Below are 17,979 nucleotides of genomic sequence, written 5' to 3' on the forward strand. Positions count from 1 at the left end.
ACTATTTAGCTGTGTCGGGTAGTGGCGGGTTTTAACACCATATTTATATATTTACGCGATGTAACCCAAAAAAACCTGTATTATGGATATTCAGACAACACAGGTTTTCACAAAATTATACTTCATGATTCTAAATGAAAGTTCAGTATGTTTTGAGCAACCTTAATAGTCTGTTTGAATATTTGAGGATACACATATAGTATTAACGGGAGTCATAGTGCAGCAGAGAGCACACTGCGTTACGAACTTGGCAACTTGACTTCGATTCCCAGTCACAACTGACATCGGTGATGAGTGAAATCGATCTTGGGCCTCATCCCCTTCAAGCCAAACCAGTGTGGTGAAACACGGTCAAACAGTTTCCATTACCAACATGACATGGTGAGGCCTTCCAGCAGTGGATTGACACAGAGGCACTGTGTCGTATGTTTGTCAGGTGGAGCAGCAGCTTAGTCGGATCGTGGCGCGAGTGGCGGAGCTCGAGGCTGCGCGGGGTGGCGCAGCAGAGGAAGAAGAGATGTGGCGGGCCCACTGTGCCAGCCTGCAGCAGGCCCTCGTGTCTGTCCAGGTGCTCCGATAGCACATACCAATGGGAGACGGATGGGGGGGGGGGGGTAAAGGGTGCTGGCGAGGGATGGTATGAACAGCTTCAAGCTCTGATGACATCTTCAGCTTGATCTCTGCAAGAAGGAATCACTTTAGTGCAAATATTGTGAGAGTTATGTCATGAAAGTTATAAATTGCAAGAAATGTTTGTGTAAAACACGTGGTTATTGGATGTACGTAGCCAACTGTGCTCATCAGAGGTGTGGAGGAAGGACAACAAACTAAACATGAAAAGCAGTTCTAAAACAAATGTTCAATCTAGATTTTAAAGTGGATAGCTCCAGTGGCTTCCTAATATCAGAAAGAACAGCATTTCAGACGGCCACAGAAGTGAAAGTGTGAGGTATCACGTACCCTTATTGCGTGCACCCTGGCAGGCTGCAGCGGAAGGTGGCGCCGGCGCCGATAACAGCGATGGCCCCCTGGGCACGAGCGTGTGGGAGCTGCAGGCGCTGTGTGTGGAGGGGCCTGCCGCCTCGCTGCGGGATGCCCTGTGCACACTAGTGGGCGGCCTGGTGGCGTGGCAGGGGCACGTGCTCTCTGCCCTCACTGACGCCGGAGTTCGTGCTGAGGATTCACGCACGCCTGATGGTGATGACTGTGCACCGTTGTGTTCCTCTATATGACAACTAGCAGCGCAACCAGAGCTCGAAATAGCCATCATATTTATTTCATCATAATAATAATCAATGTGATGAGGAAGTGTCATTCGATGTGAACCGTCATAAACGGTTTGCCAGACGTGCTTCGCATCCCCTCATGTACCCCATGTGACTGTAGGCTTTGATAATTGTGTTTGTGACAAATACTGTCTCTCGATCTCACCACCTGTGCCGATCTTCTTCCACCCTCCAGGAATAGCAGCTTGCATACGAACATTACACCAACAGTGCCAGGAGACTACAACTCATTGTAACACCATCCAGGTAAACACAGCCTGCATACACGGGGCTCGCTGTGAATGGTGTACGCACACACATGCAATGTTTCTGTTCATTGTGCATTTATGGTCAAAGCCATTTTTTTGCACCAAGATATTTTGTGTAATTAAATGCGTTTTGATGCTATTCATGAAATGTAAGGCATTTCGTCATCATTGTCCATTATCATGAGCCATTGGTTATCCACTGCTGGATGTAGTCCCTCGATGCCTAGATTCATTTCAGGCACGTGAACTGATCTCAGAATATGATCTCACCACTCCATCTAGGCAGTAATCATCCTCGGGAATGTTCCCTCTTTTGGCCGCCATTCCATTGCCAGTCTTGTCCATTTGCTTTCATCCCTTCGAGTGATTGGTCCTGTCCAAACACACTTTTTTTTTGCGTGCGGAAGCCTGACAAAATGTTAACTTCCTCACCTCGGTATGCAAAAGGTTGTAGGTTCGATCCCGACTCTGACACCTATATATTTGTAGTTTTAATATTTTCTCTTTCTGTGGTTGCGTGGATTTTTTTCGGATCCTCCGGTTTTTCCTTCCACATTTCGAAACATGCTTTTAGAGTATTTGGCTGATATACATTTGCATATGATAAGCCACTGTGTTGAGCTATCATTTGTGACCAGGTTGCTTTTGAAAAAGAGCTACATAGCCCAGTGTACCTTACCTGGTGAAATAAAAATAGTTGAAGTTTTTAGTTTTCGTTCAGCAATGTATAGATCATGGTTATTGATGACGATCATTAAACAGTGGTGTTTATTGAACAAAATGTGATATTATGTTGCTTCCTTAGCTTTGCTTTTCCCACCGGTGGTGTACATTCTGAACAGCTGGAACTGGCGGCACTGCAGGAGAAGCACGAGGAAGAGGCGCGGACTCGAGAAGAAGAGAAGGAGCAGAGCGAGCGAGAGCGGCAGGAGCTGGAGAGAGTGCACGAGCAAGAGCGGGAGGGACGGCTGCAGCGGGAGATTGAGCAGAGACTGCAGCATGACGTAGAGGGCATCAGGGACCAGGCTCGGCTTGAGATCCAGCAGGTGTCTTTCTTAGACATCTTCAAAGAACAATCCCCACTTTGATCTAGCTTGTATTGTGTCTCAGCTATGTCATGCGTGTCTTCGTGCAGAGAGAGGAGGCTGCGACTGCCTGCCAGAATCGCACCCAGGAGGCAGAGGCAGAGCTCACGCAGCTCCGGACGGTGAGCGCTTCTCTCATGCTCTGTGCTGTCTTTCCCCTTGCCCTGGATATAAACACAGATCTGGTGCAAGGTTATCGTGACCCCTGTCTCCACAATAGGCCCATTATTAACATCCCATTGGTACACAACATGTACTGACTGTTGTTTTCTTCTTCTTTTTTTATTAATATATTTTACGTAGAAAGTCCCTTGAGAAGGAATATCTTATTTTCAAGGGTGTCCAGGGTGTCAACTGCTGCTTGGGCTTGCATCAGCATATTGTAGAGGCGTGGCTGTGGCACGCTACGGAAGGCATGACGCAGTGCTGACATAACACTCACCTGACCCTCATCAGACAATCACCACTCACCTGACATCACTCTTAGTCATCAACTCACCTGATCCTCAATTAGGATGCAGCCCTCCTGTGCAAGCTGAGCCATTGTGAATGGTTTTTCGGTTAAGCCGCACCAGAGCAGACACATTATTTGGTAAAGTTTAATTTTTTAAAGTGTTTACCACATTCGCTTAAGCTACATGTCATAACCTTTCCAAAAGACACCTCTTTCATTTAACTTAGTGGAGTGATCCAAGAGGAGGCCCCTGGACAAAAAGATAAATTTCCCCTCCTATTGCCTTAACAGACTGTTGGGGCAAGTGCTGTTAGTGAACACCTAAAGTGAGGGAAAAAAGTATTTGATTCCCTGCTGATTTTGTACGTTTGCCCACTGACAGAAATGATCAGTCTATAATTTTAATGGTAGGTTTATTTGAACAGTGAGAGACAGAATAACAACAACAAAATCCAGAAAAACGCATGTCAAAAATGTTATAAATTTATTTGTATTTTAATGAGGGAAATAAGTATTTGACCCCCTCTCAATCAGAAAGATTTCTGGCTCCCAGGTGTCTTTTTTACAGGTAACGAGCTGATATTAGGAGCACACTCTTAAAGGGAGTGCTTCTAATCTCGGCTTGTTACCTGTATAAAAGACACCTGTTCACAGAAGCAATCAATCAATCAGATTCCAAACTCTCCACCATGGCCAAGACCAAAGAGCTCTCCAAGGATGCCAGGGACAAGATTGTAGACCTACACAAGGCGGGAATGGGCTATAAGACCATCGCCAAGCAGCTTGGTGAGAAGGTGACAACAGTTGGTGCGATTATTCGCAAATGGAAGAAACACAAAATAACTGTCAATCTCCCTAAGCGTGGGGCTCCATGCAAGATCTCACCTCGTGGAGTTGCAATGATCATGAGAACGGTGAGGAATCAGCCCAGAACTACACGGGAGGATCTTGTCAATGATCTCAAGGCAGCTGGGACCATAGTCACTAAGAAAACAGTTGATAACACACTACGCCGTGAGGGACTGAAATTGTGCAGTGCCCGCAAGGTTCCTCTGTTCAAAAAAGCACATATACATGCCCGTCTGAAGTTTGTCAATGAACATCTGAATGATTCAGAGGACAACTGGGTGAAAGTGTTGTGGTCAGATGAGACCAAAATGGAGCTTTTTGGCATCAACTCAACTCGCCGTGTTTGGAGTAGGAGGAATGCTGCCTATGACCCCAAGAACACCATCCCCACTGTCAAACATGGAGGTGGAAACATTATGCTTTGGGGGTGTTTTTCTGCTAAGGGGACAGGGCAAATTCACCGCATCAAAGGGACGATGGACGGGGCCATGTACCGTCAAATCTTGGGTGAGAACCTCCTTGCCTCAGCCAGGGCATTGAAAATGGGTCGTGGATGGGTATTCCAGCATGACAATGACCCAAAACACACGGCCAAGGCAACAAAGGAGTGGCTCAAGATGAAGCACATTAAGGTCCTGGAGTGGCCTAGCCAGTCTCCAGACCTTAATCCCATAGAAAATCTGTGGAGGGAGCTGAAGGTTCGAGTTGCCAAACGTCAGCCTCGAAACCTTAATGACTTGGGAGAAGATCTGCAAAGAGGAGTGGGACAAAATCCCTCCTGAGATGTGTGCAAACCTGGTGGCCAACTACAAGAAACGTCTGACCTCTGTGATTGCCAACAAGGATTTTGCCACCAAGTAATAAGTCATGTTTTGCAGAGGGGTCAAATACTTATTTCCCTCATTAAAATGCAAATCAATTTATTACATTTTTGACATGTGTTGTTCTGGATTGTTTTGTTGTTATTCTGTCTCTCACTGTTCAAATAAACCTACCATTAAAATTATAGACTGATCATTTCTTCGTCAGTGAGCAAATGTACAAAATCAGCAGGGGATCAAATACTTTTTTCCCTCATTGTATGAAGGCAGGTATGGCGCACAAGGGGTGGGTGGCTAGCACTACGCCCGGCCGCCTTTGTCTCCCTAGTGGCAATGTTTACACACTCCACTAGGTACTCATTAAAGGCTGGGTCGACCTAGGGGAGGCCCAGGACCGGTTCAGATAATCGTCACTGGTGTTGGCCGTGGGCAGGAATCAACCTCGGGTCATTGGGTTTGTAGCGAAGCACGCTAGCCGCTATACTACCACTACATGTCATGTCGAGGTAGGACACCTCTTTCATTAAACTTAGTGGAGTGATCTACACATACAGATTAGCCCTGTATTGTATAGATCATTCGTTTATTTACAGTTATTCATTCCAACTCCTAAAAGTTGTCACATGATTGTGGCCTGCCAACCACCAGAGTGGCATAATTTGTACACACATCCCAAAGACATTGACACCCTCGATCTAGACTCAAGAGGTGATGATTGCAGCGTGCATCGTTACTATTTCACACTATATTAAGTCGCTAGTTGGAGTGGCGACTACCTGTGCATGCATGAAGATCCTGTTTGAATGGGATGCTGAATATTGTGGTTTGAGCTTCTGCTGGTTGAGGGAGAACTATCAGATCTGAAGGTCAGTGACTACAGAAATAGCAGAGGAGAAATTGCCTTTAAATTAGCAGTAATAGGACAAGGACAGTGATGCAGTGAGACGGTCATAGTTATGTGTATTGTCTCGAGTATATATGTATGTGTGTTGAACTTCTTTCGCACTGTACGTAGTCAACCGTGATAATCAAAGGTGTAGCGAAAGGACAACAATGTTGTGTTATAATATCTAATGATTGAGGATAGGGATGAGTATGCAAATTCATCACAGGCAATATCTAAGGTTGTGAAGTAAGAGCTGATTTTTAATCCTAGATTATATCACACGCGTTTACAAGCGTACGTACCAGCAGCTGATGTTTGGAAGTGTGCACTTGTGGTTATTACTGTGATGCACAGGGCTCGTTGAATCGAGGGTTCTTTTGATCTGATTAGACATCAAAATGTTCCAGGCACTGCCGCTGCTGCTCGAGCACTGCCACATGAGTGTTGACTCGTTCAAAGTGGCGGCTTGCTGGCCGACGTTTCGTTTAAAAAAACAGCCGGTGGTAATACGTGACAGTTACAGTTGTGGTTATAGTAACGCAACATGTGGACATGTATAAGTGAGCTGGCTTGAACTTGTACTGTAGGTAAAAGGGGAATGGTTATGATGTGTATTCTTAGGTTTTTTCAGTAAAGTCACGTAGGTAAAACATTAAAATTAATAAAAGTAAAATAAAAATAAAAATCACGACATTTCGGAAGCAACACAAGCTTCCGTCTTCAGGTGTAACCGTCACAGCCACGACAGCTGTATCAAGTAAATGAGAGATTGCAAGAGCTACCACTCCGTATATATAATGGTTGGAGAGGGGGAAGGGCCAAGTACGGCACACTTTTTATTAATATGGTAAGGTGAGGCTTAAGAGGCTGAGCCTTTGTTATGGAGAGGTACGGTTTGTGACTAAGCCTGGCCTACATAACAATAGTGTGAAAAAAGAAACAAACTAAACATGGTAAAACAAGTCTGGCTGTCTATCAATAACCTGTAATAGTTGTCTGTCAAATAAGATGGTCCAAATAAGTGTAGTTAAATCTTTTTTGCATGGTTAATCACATCTTTCCAATCATTACTCAGTTTGTAACCATCATCACGGTTGAAATTATGTCTGTGTTTGTATATTTGTATGGCTTCATGTACAAACCTTTGATGGTAGCCAGGAGGTTTGCAGAGCACCTTGGTCTCGGAAAAGACAATTTCATGACAGCCCACCGAGTTGTAGCAATGATCGGCAACGGCCGAAGAATCAGTTCTGCCGTGTTTCAGATCTGACTTGTGCTCGCGGACACGATCAGAAACATGACGTTTCGTTTCTCCAATGTAGCAATCACCACAACTGCAACTCAATTTGTAGACTCCAGGATATTGTAAGTCAGGAACGACATCCTTCACAGATGGAATCAGATCACGGATTTTATGCACTTTACTGAATCGGACTTGGATCTTATGTTTGTTTAGAATTTTGGAGATCTTTTTGGTCACGCCTGCTATGTATGGTAACGTGATAGTTTTGGTTGGAGTTTCATGTGGCTGTTTCTGTGTGGTGGGAGAAACAGCTTGGTGGATAGTGCGGTCACAGTATCCGTTCATCCTGAGGGCCAGATGTACATGTCTTAATTCACCGGCCAGGTGGTGTTGGTCAGAAATTCCATGGGCTCTGTGGTATAGCGTTTTGATGAGAGAATTATTTTGAGATGGGTGGTGGTGGGAATCCGGTTTCAAGTAGGAATCTGTGTGGGTGGCTTTCCTGTAGACAGAATGTCCCAAGGATCCGTCAGGCCTCCTCTCAAACAGAATATCCAAGAATGGTAGTTTACCATCTTTCTCCACTTCCATGGTGAATCTGATGGATGGGTGTCTGGAATTGATGTGGTCCAAGAAGTGGTTCAATGCTGGGAGGCCATGTGGCCAGATGACGAAAGTGTCATCCACATACCTCTTCCACAGGGAAGGACGCAGGGTGGATGTCTGGATGGCATCTGATTCAAACTTTTCCATGAACATGTTGGCTATAACTGGTGACAAGGGGCTATAACTGTCACCAGTTATAGCCAACATGTTCATGGAAAAGTTTGAATCGGACGCCATCCAGACATCCACCCTGCGTCCTTCCCTGTGGAAGAGGTATGTGGATGACACTTTCGTCATCTGGCCACATGGCCTCCCAGCATTGAACCACTTCTTGGACCACATCAATTCTAGACACCCATCCATCAGATTCACCATGGAAGTGGAGAAAGATGGTAAACTACCATTCTTGGATATTCTGATTGAGAGGAGGCCTGACGGATCCTTGGGACATTCTGTCTACAGGAAAGCCACCCACACAGATTCCTACTTGAAACCGGATTCCCACCACCACCCATCTCAAAAGAATTCTTTCATCAAAACGCTATACCACAGAGCCCATGGCATTTCATAGCAGGCGTGACCGAAAAGATCTCCAAAATTCTAAACAAACATAAGATCTAAGTCCGATTCAGTACAGTGCATAAAATCCGTGATCTGATTCCATCTGTGAAGGATGTCGTTCCTGACTTACAGTATCCTGTAGTCTACAAATTGAGTTGCAGTTGTGGTGATTGCTACATTGGAGAAACGAAACGTCATGTTTCTGATCGTGTCCGTGAGCACAAGTCAGATCTGAAACACGGCAGAACTGATTCTTCGGCCGTTGCCGATCATTGCTACAACTCGGTGGACTCTCATGAAATTGTCTTTTCCGAGACCAAAGTGCTCTGCAAACCTCCTGGCTACCATCAAAGGTTTGTACACGAAGCCATACAAATATACAAACACAGACATAATTTCAACCGTGATGATGGTTACAAACTGAGTAATGATTGGAAAGATGTGATTAACCATGCAAAAAAGATTTAACTACACTTATTTGGACCATCTTATTTGACAGACAACTATTACAGGTTATTGATAGACAGCCAGACTTGTTTAACCATGTTTAGTTTGTTTCTTTTTTCACACTATTGTTATGTAGGCCAGGCTTAGTCACAAACCGTACCTCTCCATAACAAAGGCTCAGCCTGTTAAGCCTCACCTTACCATATTAATAAAAAGCGTGCCGTACTTGGCCCTTCCCCCTCTCCAACCATTATATATACGGAGAGGTAGCTCTTGCAATCTCTCATTTACTTGATACAGCTGTCGTGGCTGTGACGGTTCCACCTGAAGACGGAAGCTTGTGTTGCCTCCGAAACGTCGTGATTTTTATTTTATTTTACTTTTATTAAATTTTAATGTTTTACCTACGTGACTTTACCTAAAAAACCTAAGAATATGAATCCTTGCAGTCACGAAAACTTCAAATCTAGAATTAAGGTTATGATGTGATCCACGGTTCCCCACTGTCGCATCATGGAACGGACTGCAGCTGTGTTCTGATGCCATTGCGCGCTCACATGCTCACAGACAATGTCAGCACAGAATTCACGTTGAAGCTTTAACCAATAAGTAAACTCCATACGTTCAGCACATCGGGTTATTATCGTTGCTCATTCCTGTGAATCACACAGTGTCACTTGTGTTGGTTGATACATACGTGGAACGATTCGTTTTTTGTAGTGGCGTGAGAACAGAAAACGCCATACAGACTGAGTGAGTGTGCACGGTGGTGTGCGGGGCAGGCGATGGAGGACAAGGAGCGTGCTGTGGCGGATCTGCAGGCCGCACTGGACCAGGCTGCACGGGATGCAGAGCAGCTCAAGGCCGATGCCGTGAGTTCTGCAACGTTGTGGCACGTTGCCGCACACACAGCTCCGTACCCTCCAGCGAGCGGACGCCTGCCATAAATGCCGTGTGAAGATTCCGCTGGCTGGCGCACGTTTACATGAGCGCTTCATTATCTCCTCATCTCTGCCATACAAGCCCAGTGCGTTGCCAGAGGGGTGGAATGCTCACTCATACATCACTCAGCCGCACGCAATCAGCCACCTGCATTACTGCAGTGTTGTTCTCATTATAATGCTGTGTGGACAGAGGCAATGGTGTACGAATGAACCTGGCCATGGATTTAAATTTAAACAATAATTCATACAAATTTGGACAATTACTTCGTATAGCGGTGTAGCCAAGTGTATGATTACTAGAGTTATTAATGATTAGTATTATTTTGGTGCTTGTTTACCCAGGAAAATCTCATGGAGGCTCACGACTCTTGCAGGAGGATGATGCTGTGTGTCATTCCAATTGAGTCATTGTCGGGTACATTTTCAAACTTGGCCCACGACACCGGCACACAACATCACGGGATCTTTCACGTCTGCTGTGAAGCGAACGGTGTACAGTAACATCACGGTTATTACACCTGCATCAACAATCAGGGCGGCCGATGGATTAAAACCACGGATCTTTGTAACAGGCGATGAGCACACACTAGCATTGGGCCACACCGCTTCTGCCAGCAATATCAGTGGAGCTTAATTTCGTGCCTTGTATTATTTTATTTCTAAATGTTAAAAAATTTGAAGGGAGATTATGTATGTGTAGTGACATTGGGGATACCTCTATATGGTGCCGGGCTGAGAGGGCCAGGGCACGCGATGCACGGTCATCGCATAAACCCTGTGGGCGGGTGTAGTACCAGCCCTAGCGGGGCTTGGTGAGTGCTGGATAGCGCGGGCACCACGCATAGCATGTGGTGAGGGCTCCCACGAGGGGGAGCGGGAGAGTGTGAGCCCAAGGGCAGGGTTGCCGCGGGCCATGGCACTTTGGTTGACCCTGCAGACACGTGATCTAGAGTGTCCATAGAGAGGCCCCCAGGTGGGGGGACTAGGGGGTGATCACGTGTCCAGGGAGAGCTCTCGAGAGGGAGCTAGAAGGATCCAGAAGGCGGGCGGGGTCAAGGGCGGAGCGGCCCCGACTGTAGGGGGACATAAGGTGGGTCCCTAAGAGGGACGGGGTTGCTGCATTCTACAAGCTGAAGCTCCATGTCCACCAGCTGAAGCCTCCATCTCAAGCTGGAAGCTCTACGTCTTCGAGGCAAACACGTGGTCGCGGACCCGGGTAGGGACCCGACCCTTCGTAGCAGTAACTCCTCTGTATAGTGTAGTTAGCTGGGTGGTCACCACACTAGGCTGTATCTGGTGAATTGGCAGTTACCCCTTGTGTTACGTGTTACAAATAAATGTGTTGCCTCTAAAAGGAACAACGTCTGCGACTCAGTTGGACTCACTACATATGTATGTTGAACTTCTTTTGCACTGGAGGTGCGGGGTTAAGGACAACTAACAAGAGTAGGTGCAGTTCGATGTCTAAGATTCAGACAAATGTGGTTTAATTGCAAGTCCACACATGCTCATTTGTTACGGTTTGAAGTGTAGGCATGTAACCAGGTATTAGTTCGCAGATTAAATCGATTGCATCTATTATTATTTGTTCTTGGTGAAACCCAGGTGACTCTTGCAAAAGAGGCAATTTTTCACATGTCTCAATGAGTTCATTTATCTCTAAACTATTAAAAACTAAACTATGTTTATTTTACCAGGTAAGGCCCACTGAGCTATATAGTGACCTGGCCACAAATGATAGCTCAACGATGTGTCTTATTGTCATGTGGAAATATATCACAGGCAAATACTTTAAACGCATGTTAATTCTAAATATAGAAGGAAAAACCGGAGGACCTGGAGAAAAATCCACGCAACCACGGGGGAGAACATGCAAACTCCAAATATACAGCAGGTATCAGGGTCTGGATCGATCCCACGACCTCCTGTATACCAGGCGAGGTAGTTAACATCTTGCCACCGTGGCACCCCCTGGTTAAATAACGGATACGCCGATGACGACAACAACAACAACATTTGTTATTCTGTGCGCGCGCACTGGGTCCGCCAGGAGCGGAGCCGCGAGGAGGAGGTGCAAATGGCGCGCGAGGACGAGCGGAGGTCGCGGGACACTGAGGTGGCGGGGTTCCGCGAGCAGGCGTCTCAGCACGCGCTCACCATCGTCTCCCTGGAGGGGAGGCTCTCCGCCCTGCTCGCCCAGAGCGCTCACGACTCCCGGAGCGCTCACGGCGCCCGGCGAGCCCCAGCCAGCGGGGGCAGGCGCCCATCAGGTCCGCCGCTCCCGCTGTTGTACATATTGTGATATTAACAATAAGGTCAAACAAAATGATAAAAATGATAAAAATGTGAACATTTATGTAAATATGTTAAAATATTAAGTGTGTAATGTAATGAAATGCGTATTTAAGTGTAATTAAGAATGTGTGTATTGTTGAGTGTAATGAATAATGATTGCGATTGTGTCTTAAGTATATGATTATTGTAAAAAATATTTTTGATTAATGAGAATAGGTTTTCCCCTTTTTTCTGGCAACAAAACAGGTGTTAAGATGTTAAAACAGCAAACTGAAACCTTATTACAAGGAATCATGTCTGCATTAACCACAATACTTGTGGTCAGAATGCAAACAAAAAACATATACAGTGATCCCTCGTTTATCGCGGTTAATGGGGACCGGAACCCCTCGCGATAGGTGAAAATCCGTGAAGTAGGATTGGCCCCCTAGGAATTTCCGTATATGTGTGTGTGGGTACCAGAATGTTTAAAATATGTATATTTATACTTTATATATATTTTTTACTTAAATCTATTTAATTATAAAACCTTAATATTATACATTCACTCTCTCTCATACGATACGTATTATGGTGTTCTACACTCACCAATGACAGTAGTATCTTGAGACTTGACTCCAGTAATGACGACGACGACGATGACAATGACGATGACAATGACGACGATGACAGACCTGTGCAGTTCGATGAATGTGATGATGAATGATGATGATGATGGTGTTACTGCACAGGTATAATGAGGCCTTTAAATCAGTTCGAAAAATCCGCGATGCACTGAGGCCGCGAAACTTGAACCGCAAAGTGGCGAGGGATTACTGTATATACAACACTGCGCCCATCGACTGCTGTCGCTTGTTTCGCTTGCTCTCGCCCTCGGTGCCAACGGATGGCAGGCGTTGGGGTGAAGGTATCCACTCTGGGTGTACGTCCCACACGTGGGCGCAGGGGGATTAGTTTGAAGGGCGTGCAGTTCCTTGCCATGTTGCGACCCATAGGGTGCCGTCCCGGATCCATGAGACCTGGCGTGATGTTGGTTTTTATCCGCGTTAGATGCTCTTGCATGAACCAATGCTAGACCGATACTTAGAGGGATCACTAAGTCAACTTTTGTGAGCAAATATACACGATTGCTTATCCAAGAGCTGACCATTTGAAGTATAGAGCGTTTCAGCGCTGCATCCTAGGTTTAAGCATACAGGTGTATGTACAGTGCTTTGTCAATCTACTGCTGGATGAGGACCTCTTCACACTGTGCAGGTTATGGGGGTAGTTTGACCATACTTTACTCCACTGTTCAGTGTGGGTTGGTGAGGGCAGTGAGGGTAGACGTGGGAGTAGACTATGGTGCTGTACAACAATGGATTTTTACACATTTCCCTCTGCTGCCTATAACATAACCCTATAGCCTATAACCGTTCTGTTGCATGGTGGTCGCCCATCAAAGCACAATCCAGCATTCTGGGTAATTTTATCATAAGCCAACCTGTCATCCAGCATTGTGGAGGCAAGGGTTGGTGGATCAGACAAATTACAAAATGTGAGACTCCTTTCCTTTGGGCATCGAGGTGCCACACCCTAGCTTGCCAGCAGAAGGCAGTACAGAAAGGTGTGGAATGACATGATCTGTCTCTTCTGCATGGAATAGAGTGTTGCCGCCTCGCATGCATGGGTTTTCTCCAGGTACTCTGGTTTCCTTCCACATGTATAACCACTCGCTAATTGGCTGAAAATATAATATACTGTACAGAGAACTGCAGAGCAGTTGATGGCGCCGGCTCACCACCTGGCAGCCCTCCAGCTCTCGTTGGGTTCCTCAGCGATTGTGAGATGCAGTTTGTATGAATGACGCTATTTAGAATAAATTGTAAGATCTTTTTTTTTAGTTATTGAGTGCAAGTATTTGTAGCCTCCTGTGGGAGATCTGGACAAATTCATAGATCCAAACTGGAAGTTTTGCCAAGGAATTCAGTTGACCACAAGGTGGGTCCAACACAGCTGGGTGAGTGGCAATACGTGTGTAGCAAGGGGCTTGATGATGGCTACCGCAGGTTTAATCAGCCTCTAGGGGTGGGATCAGTTCATATTGCCAATCAAGCAGCAGTGATGTACTAAATAGTTTTTATATATTTAGAACGAATTGAGATATTGGAGATGGTTGATTGTGTGAGGTGGCCGAGTGGCTTGAGAGGTCAGAATGCTGAGCTGACACTGCAGAGACCTGGTAGCTGCCTCTGATTAAAACTGGGTTCTCAAGTGTCGATAGTTGATGGTCTCAGTCCGGCTACCAATGAATGCACACGAAAAAAAAACATTTGCTTAAGTTTGGTTTTGCACTTAAGTTGACTAAGTTCTAGCTTTGAGAGTTAAAATATCAATTGAACTGCCATGCCACGACAAATATTACTGTGGGTGGTAGGGCAGATGGGAAAGTGCTGCCCCCAACCGTGTGTAGACTCGAGGTAACATGACATTGCAGCAGTAGCATAATTGAGATAAAACCGTGAAAAATGGGTTAAATAAAACAGCGCCACAGGTATCGACAAATGACCATGCAGGCTATGCGTTGATATATTTAGTTATATTTAGTTGCCTCAAAATTCCATTGGAATCTTTGCACTTTAGGGATTTGTGCAAATCCTGAATGTGGCGAGATGTTAACTACCTCGCCTGGTATACAGCAGGTTGTGGGTTTGATCCCAACCCTGATGTCTGCTGTATATTTTGAGTTTGCATCTTCTCCTCGTGGTCACTTGGATTTTTCTCTGGGTCCTCCGGTTCTCCTCTCCACATTGAGAAACATGTGTTTAGAGTGTTTGGCCGCTATAAATTTCCATGTGATGATAAACCACTTCGTTGATAGCCAGGTCACTTCTGAAAAAGAGTCTATTTAGCAGCTTAGTGAGCCTTACCTGGTAAAAAATATTATTAAAATAAATAGTATGGTGCTCGTCGGGTGGTGTTCACGCAGGGCAAGGGGAGTCCCCGAAGTCCGGCAGGCCTGGAGTGGGGTTCACCGAGACGGACGGCGAGCCCACCGAGATGGTACCTGCAGCAGCATCGTGTGGCGGGCGCTCCTGCTCACAGCTCCGGTGGGAAGCCTGAACGTCAGCGAGTTAACGGAGACGTGCACTTTAATGTTTACTACAAGTGTATGGGGCAGTGTCGTAGCTGTGGGTTCAAGTGAATTATTCTTGATTTGCATGAGCTGTTGTATAGTGGTTTGCACAATGTGTCATGATTTCTGTCATTCATATTCAATTTCTGGTCTGCACACCACTGGACTAGGCTTCCCGTGGATAAAATTTCCCTGACATGAGTCCCTGATGAGCACGGTTGGCTACGTACGGTGTGAAAGAAGTTAATCATACATAAATATTAAAACTGAGGAGACAAAGGCAGCCCTGCATGCCATTGACAAAGGCTATCCCTTCATCTGCCAGACGAATCGTAACAGATATTTGCTAATGGAACTTTTCATTAACATCCAGTCTGAAAGAAATGTGGTATTTTGTCTGTGTATTTGTTCATATATTGTTTGTGTGTGTGTATATGTTTTGAGTCGTGTGTGTGTGCGTGTGCGTGTCCTTGCGTTCGTCCATGTGTATACACATCAAGGTGTTGTGTGTGCTATTTATATTGTCCACATCAACAATAATGCTTATACTCTTTGGTTCTTTCGGTAAAGTCACGTAGATAGAAAAAAATAACTAATAAATCACGACGTTTCAATAGTAATACAAGCCACTGTCTTCAGGTGAAATAATACAGCAGGCGGACTTCTGAGGAGGAAATGTAGCGAGAGAGCTACTGCAACCAAAGGTGATATAGACGTTTGTGGTGGGTACAACCCAAGGGTAAGTGGGCGGGACTAGGGATGGATTTTGGAAATGTAATCGCAGAGAGGGTATGGGTGGGTGAGCTCGGCTAATCCGAGGAGGGGGAGGGGGGCTGTCGCAACGGGCGAGAGGGTGGGCCGACGCGAAAGCTTCAAATCAAGATTGAACCACCTCTACGGGGAGGATTTCCACACAACTCAAGACATGACTTCAGCCGAGAAGATGGATGCAAAATTTAGCAATCTTTGAAAGGACGTTGATCAACCAGGTATAGTTGTTAACTGTTGTGTTGGGCGATTCTCTGAGTTGCATTACATTTCTAAGTTTGCAAAGTTTGATATCTTTTTCTTTTTTTCTCTCTATCACCTTTTTCCCTCTGTAAATTTCACCCCCACCCTCTCGTCCGTTGCGGCAGCCTCCCCTCCCCCGTCCTCGGATTATCCCGAGCTCACCCACACATACCCTCTCTGCGATTACATTCACTTGCAAATTTCATCCCTAGTCCCGCCCACTTACCCTTGGGTTGTACCCACCACAAACGTCTATATCACCTCTGGTTGCAGGAGCTCTCTCACTACATTTCCTCCTCAGCAGTCCGCCTGCTGTATTGTTTCACCTGAAGACGGTGGCTTGTGTTGCTATCGAAACGTCGTGATTTATTTTTCTATCTACGTGACTTTACCGAAAGAACCAAAGAGTATGAATTCCTGCAGACACGAAAGCTTCAAATCAAGATTGATAATGCTTATTTTGTTTTGTGTATTATAGAGTATTGCATTGAACTAGGACCCATATCTAACAATGAAGAACCTTACCTATAAACATCTGATAGTTCACCAGCTTCAAGTAAGCCTGATGAGACACTGTATGTCAAAACTGGTCCAGAGTTTGCTTGTATTGAACCAATTTTGCTTCGACTATGCACTCCCAGAAGGACGTGTGGCTGATGGGATGTGTAAAAAATACTTGTATTGTTTCATGTGGAAGGACAGAAATGGGAAAGAGGCATGTCGTCTCCATATTTTGTCGACTCACTCTCAAATGAGTACCTGGTGTGGTGCATAAACATCACCAGTCTGTTAAGGCTACACGGGGGATCTTTGTCTTTGTTTGCAGGCGTGATCTGACAGAGGTGCGCGCCTTGGCCCAATCGCACCATGACGAGGTGCAGTGCTTGAAGAGGAAGCTCGCCACTGCCCTCGGCCGCCTCTCAGACATTGCTGGTACCCACTGACTATATAAATTGACGTATTGGCGGTACACCGGTGCAGTATAACACACCAGTCCTCAGAAAACAGTCTGACGATGTCCCTGTTGCCCTTGAGTGCAGACTGTCCATCAGAAGTTGCCTTAGATTCAGCAGCTGCTTTCCCATTCGAACGTGTGACACTACAAGTCATATCATCTCTTGATGCCACCGTCCGCCAATAAATTATTCCGGAAACGAGTTGAGGAACTGTCCGACCAAGTATAGGACACGAGTCATATCTGCCTTTGGAACACAGAGCAGCCAATCGTCATCAGGCTGGGTGCTGATATATGGCAACAGACTGAAGCTTCGTGTTCAGCGGCTCATAACATTCATCTTCCATCTGCTTCGACATCACGATAACTGATTTTGATGCACCCCACAATATTTTCTGACCGGGGTTGTGAATTGCGGGAAAATAAATAATTATTGCCAATTAATTTTTATATCGCACACTGGTGTACCACCAATACATTCAAATACAATCATGATCAATCCCCTGCTGGATAAAGGTCTCCCCAAACCATCACCATCTCCCACAGCCCTGCGATGCAACGGCTCACCTTGCACCTATGCACGAGCTGGTAATATCACTCCCTCTCTGTGGTGGACTTTGGCTGCTACTGTTGTTATTCTTGACCAGCAGCTATGTGGCAATTAAAATCTGAACCGGTCCTGGACCTCCTGTAAGTCGACTTAGCCTTCATTATATGAGCACCTGGCACGATGGACGTGGTCCCGGACATACCGCCACCTCATGCGCCGTGCCGGCCTTGGTTCCCCACACCTCTGATTAGCACGGTTGGCTACGTATGGCTACGTACGACATACATTTATAGGTGCTTGCTAACAGCACTCGCATCTACAGTCCACGTGGGCTACACAGGGGCTCTTTGGGGCTGTATGTATGTTGAACTTCTTTCGCACCGTACGTAGCCAACCGCATGAATCGGAGGTGTGGGGAAATTACAACAAACTAAACGCAAAAATTAGTTTTAAAGAAATGAGTTATAATCTAGATTTAAAAGTGCATAGCTCCCAGTGACTTCCTAATATTGGAAGGAGGAGCATTTCAGACGGCCGCAGAAGTGCATCCGAAAGTGGACAATGCAGTGACCGTCTTTGTTCGATGGCCAGCCAAAAGCCACTGCTGTGAGGATGACTGCAGT

At 45.8% G+C, this 17,979-nt stretch overlaps 1 protein-coding gene across 5 annotated transcripts in view; it reads left to right on the forward strand.

Moving 5' to 3' along the window:
- FHAD1 (forkhead associated phosphopeptide binding domain 1) overlaps positions 1 to 17,979 on the forward strand; it is a 48,269-nt gene that overhangs the window by 16,567 nt on the left and 13,723 nt on the right. For all 5 annotated transcript variants that reach the window (XR_013639404.1, XM_078869492.1, XM_078869491.1 and 2 more), the window contains 9 exons: positions 437 to 568; positions 984 to 1,197; positions 1,462 to 1,532; positions 2,377 to 2,580; positions 2,670 to 2,741; positions 9,269 to 9,358; positions 11,481 to 11,700; positions 14,694 to 14,814; positions 16,678 to 16,784. Coding sequence is in view for 4 of the 5 variants with exons in the window: in XM_078869492.1 (XP_078725618.1) it covers positions 437 to 568; positions 984 to 1,197; positions 1,462 to 1,532; positions 2,377 to 2,580; positions 2,670 to 2,741; positions 9,269 to 9,358; positions 11,481 to 11,700; positions 14,694 to 14,814; positions 16,678 to 16,784 (1,231 nt within the window). In the remaining variant the exon portion in view is untranslated. The remainder of the gene's footprint in view (positions 1 to 436; positions 569 to 983; positions 1,198 to 1,461; positions 1,533 to 2,376; positions 2,581 to 2,669; positions 2,742 to 9,268; positions 9,359 to 11,480; positions 11,701 to 14,693; positions 14,815 to 16,677; positions 16,785 to 17,979) is intronic.

Source organism: Lampetra fluviatilis, chromosome 28, assembly GCF_964198595.1.
Source record: "Lampetra fluviatilis chromosome 28, kcLamFluv1.1, whole genome shotgun sequence".
Lineage (NCBI taxonomy): Eukaryota > Metazoa > Chordata > Hyperoartia > Petromyzontiformes > Petromyzontidae > Lampetra > Lampetra fluviatilis.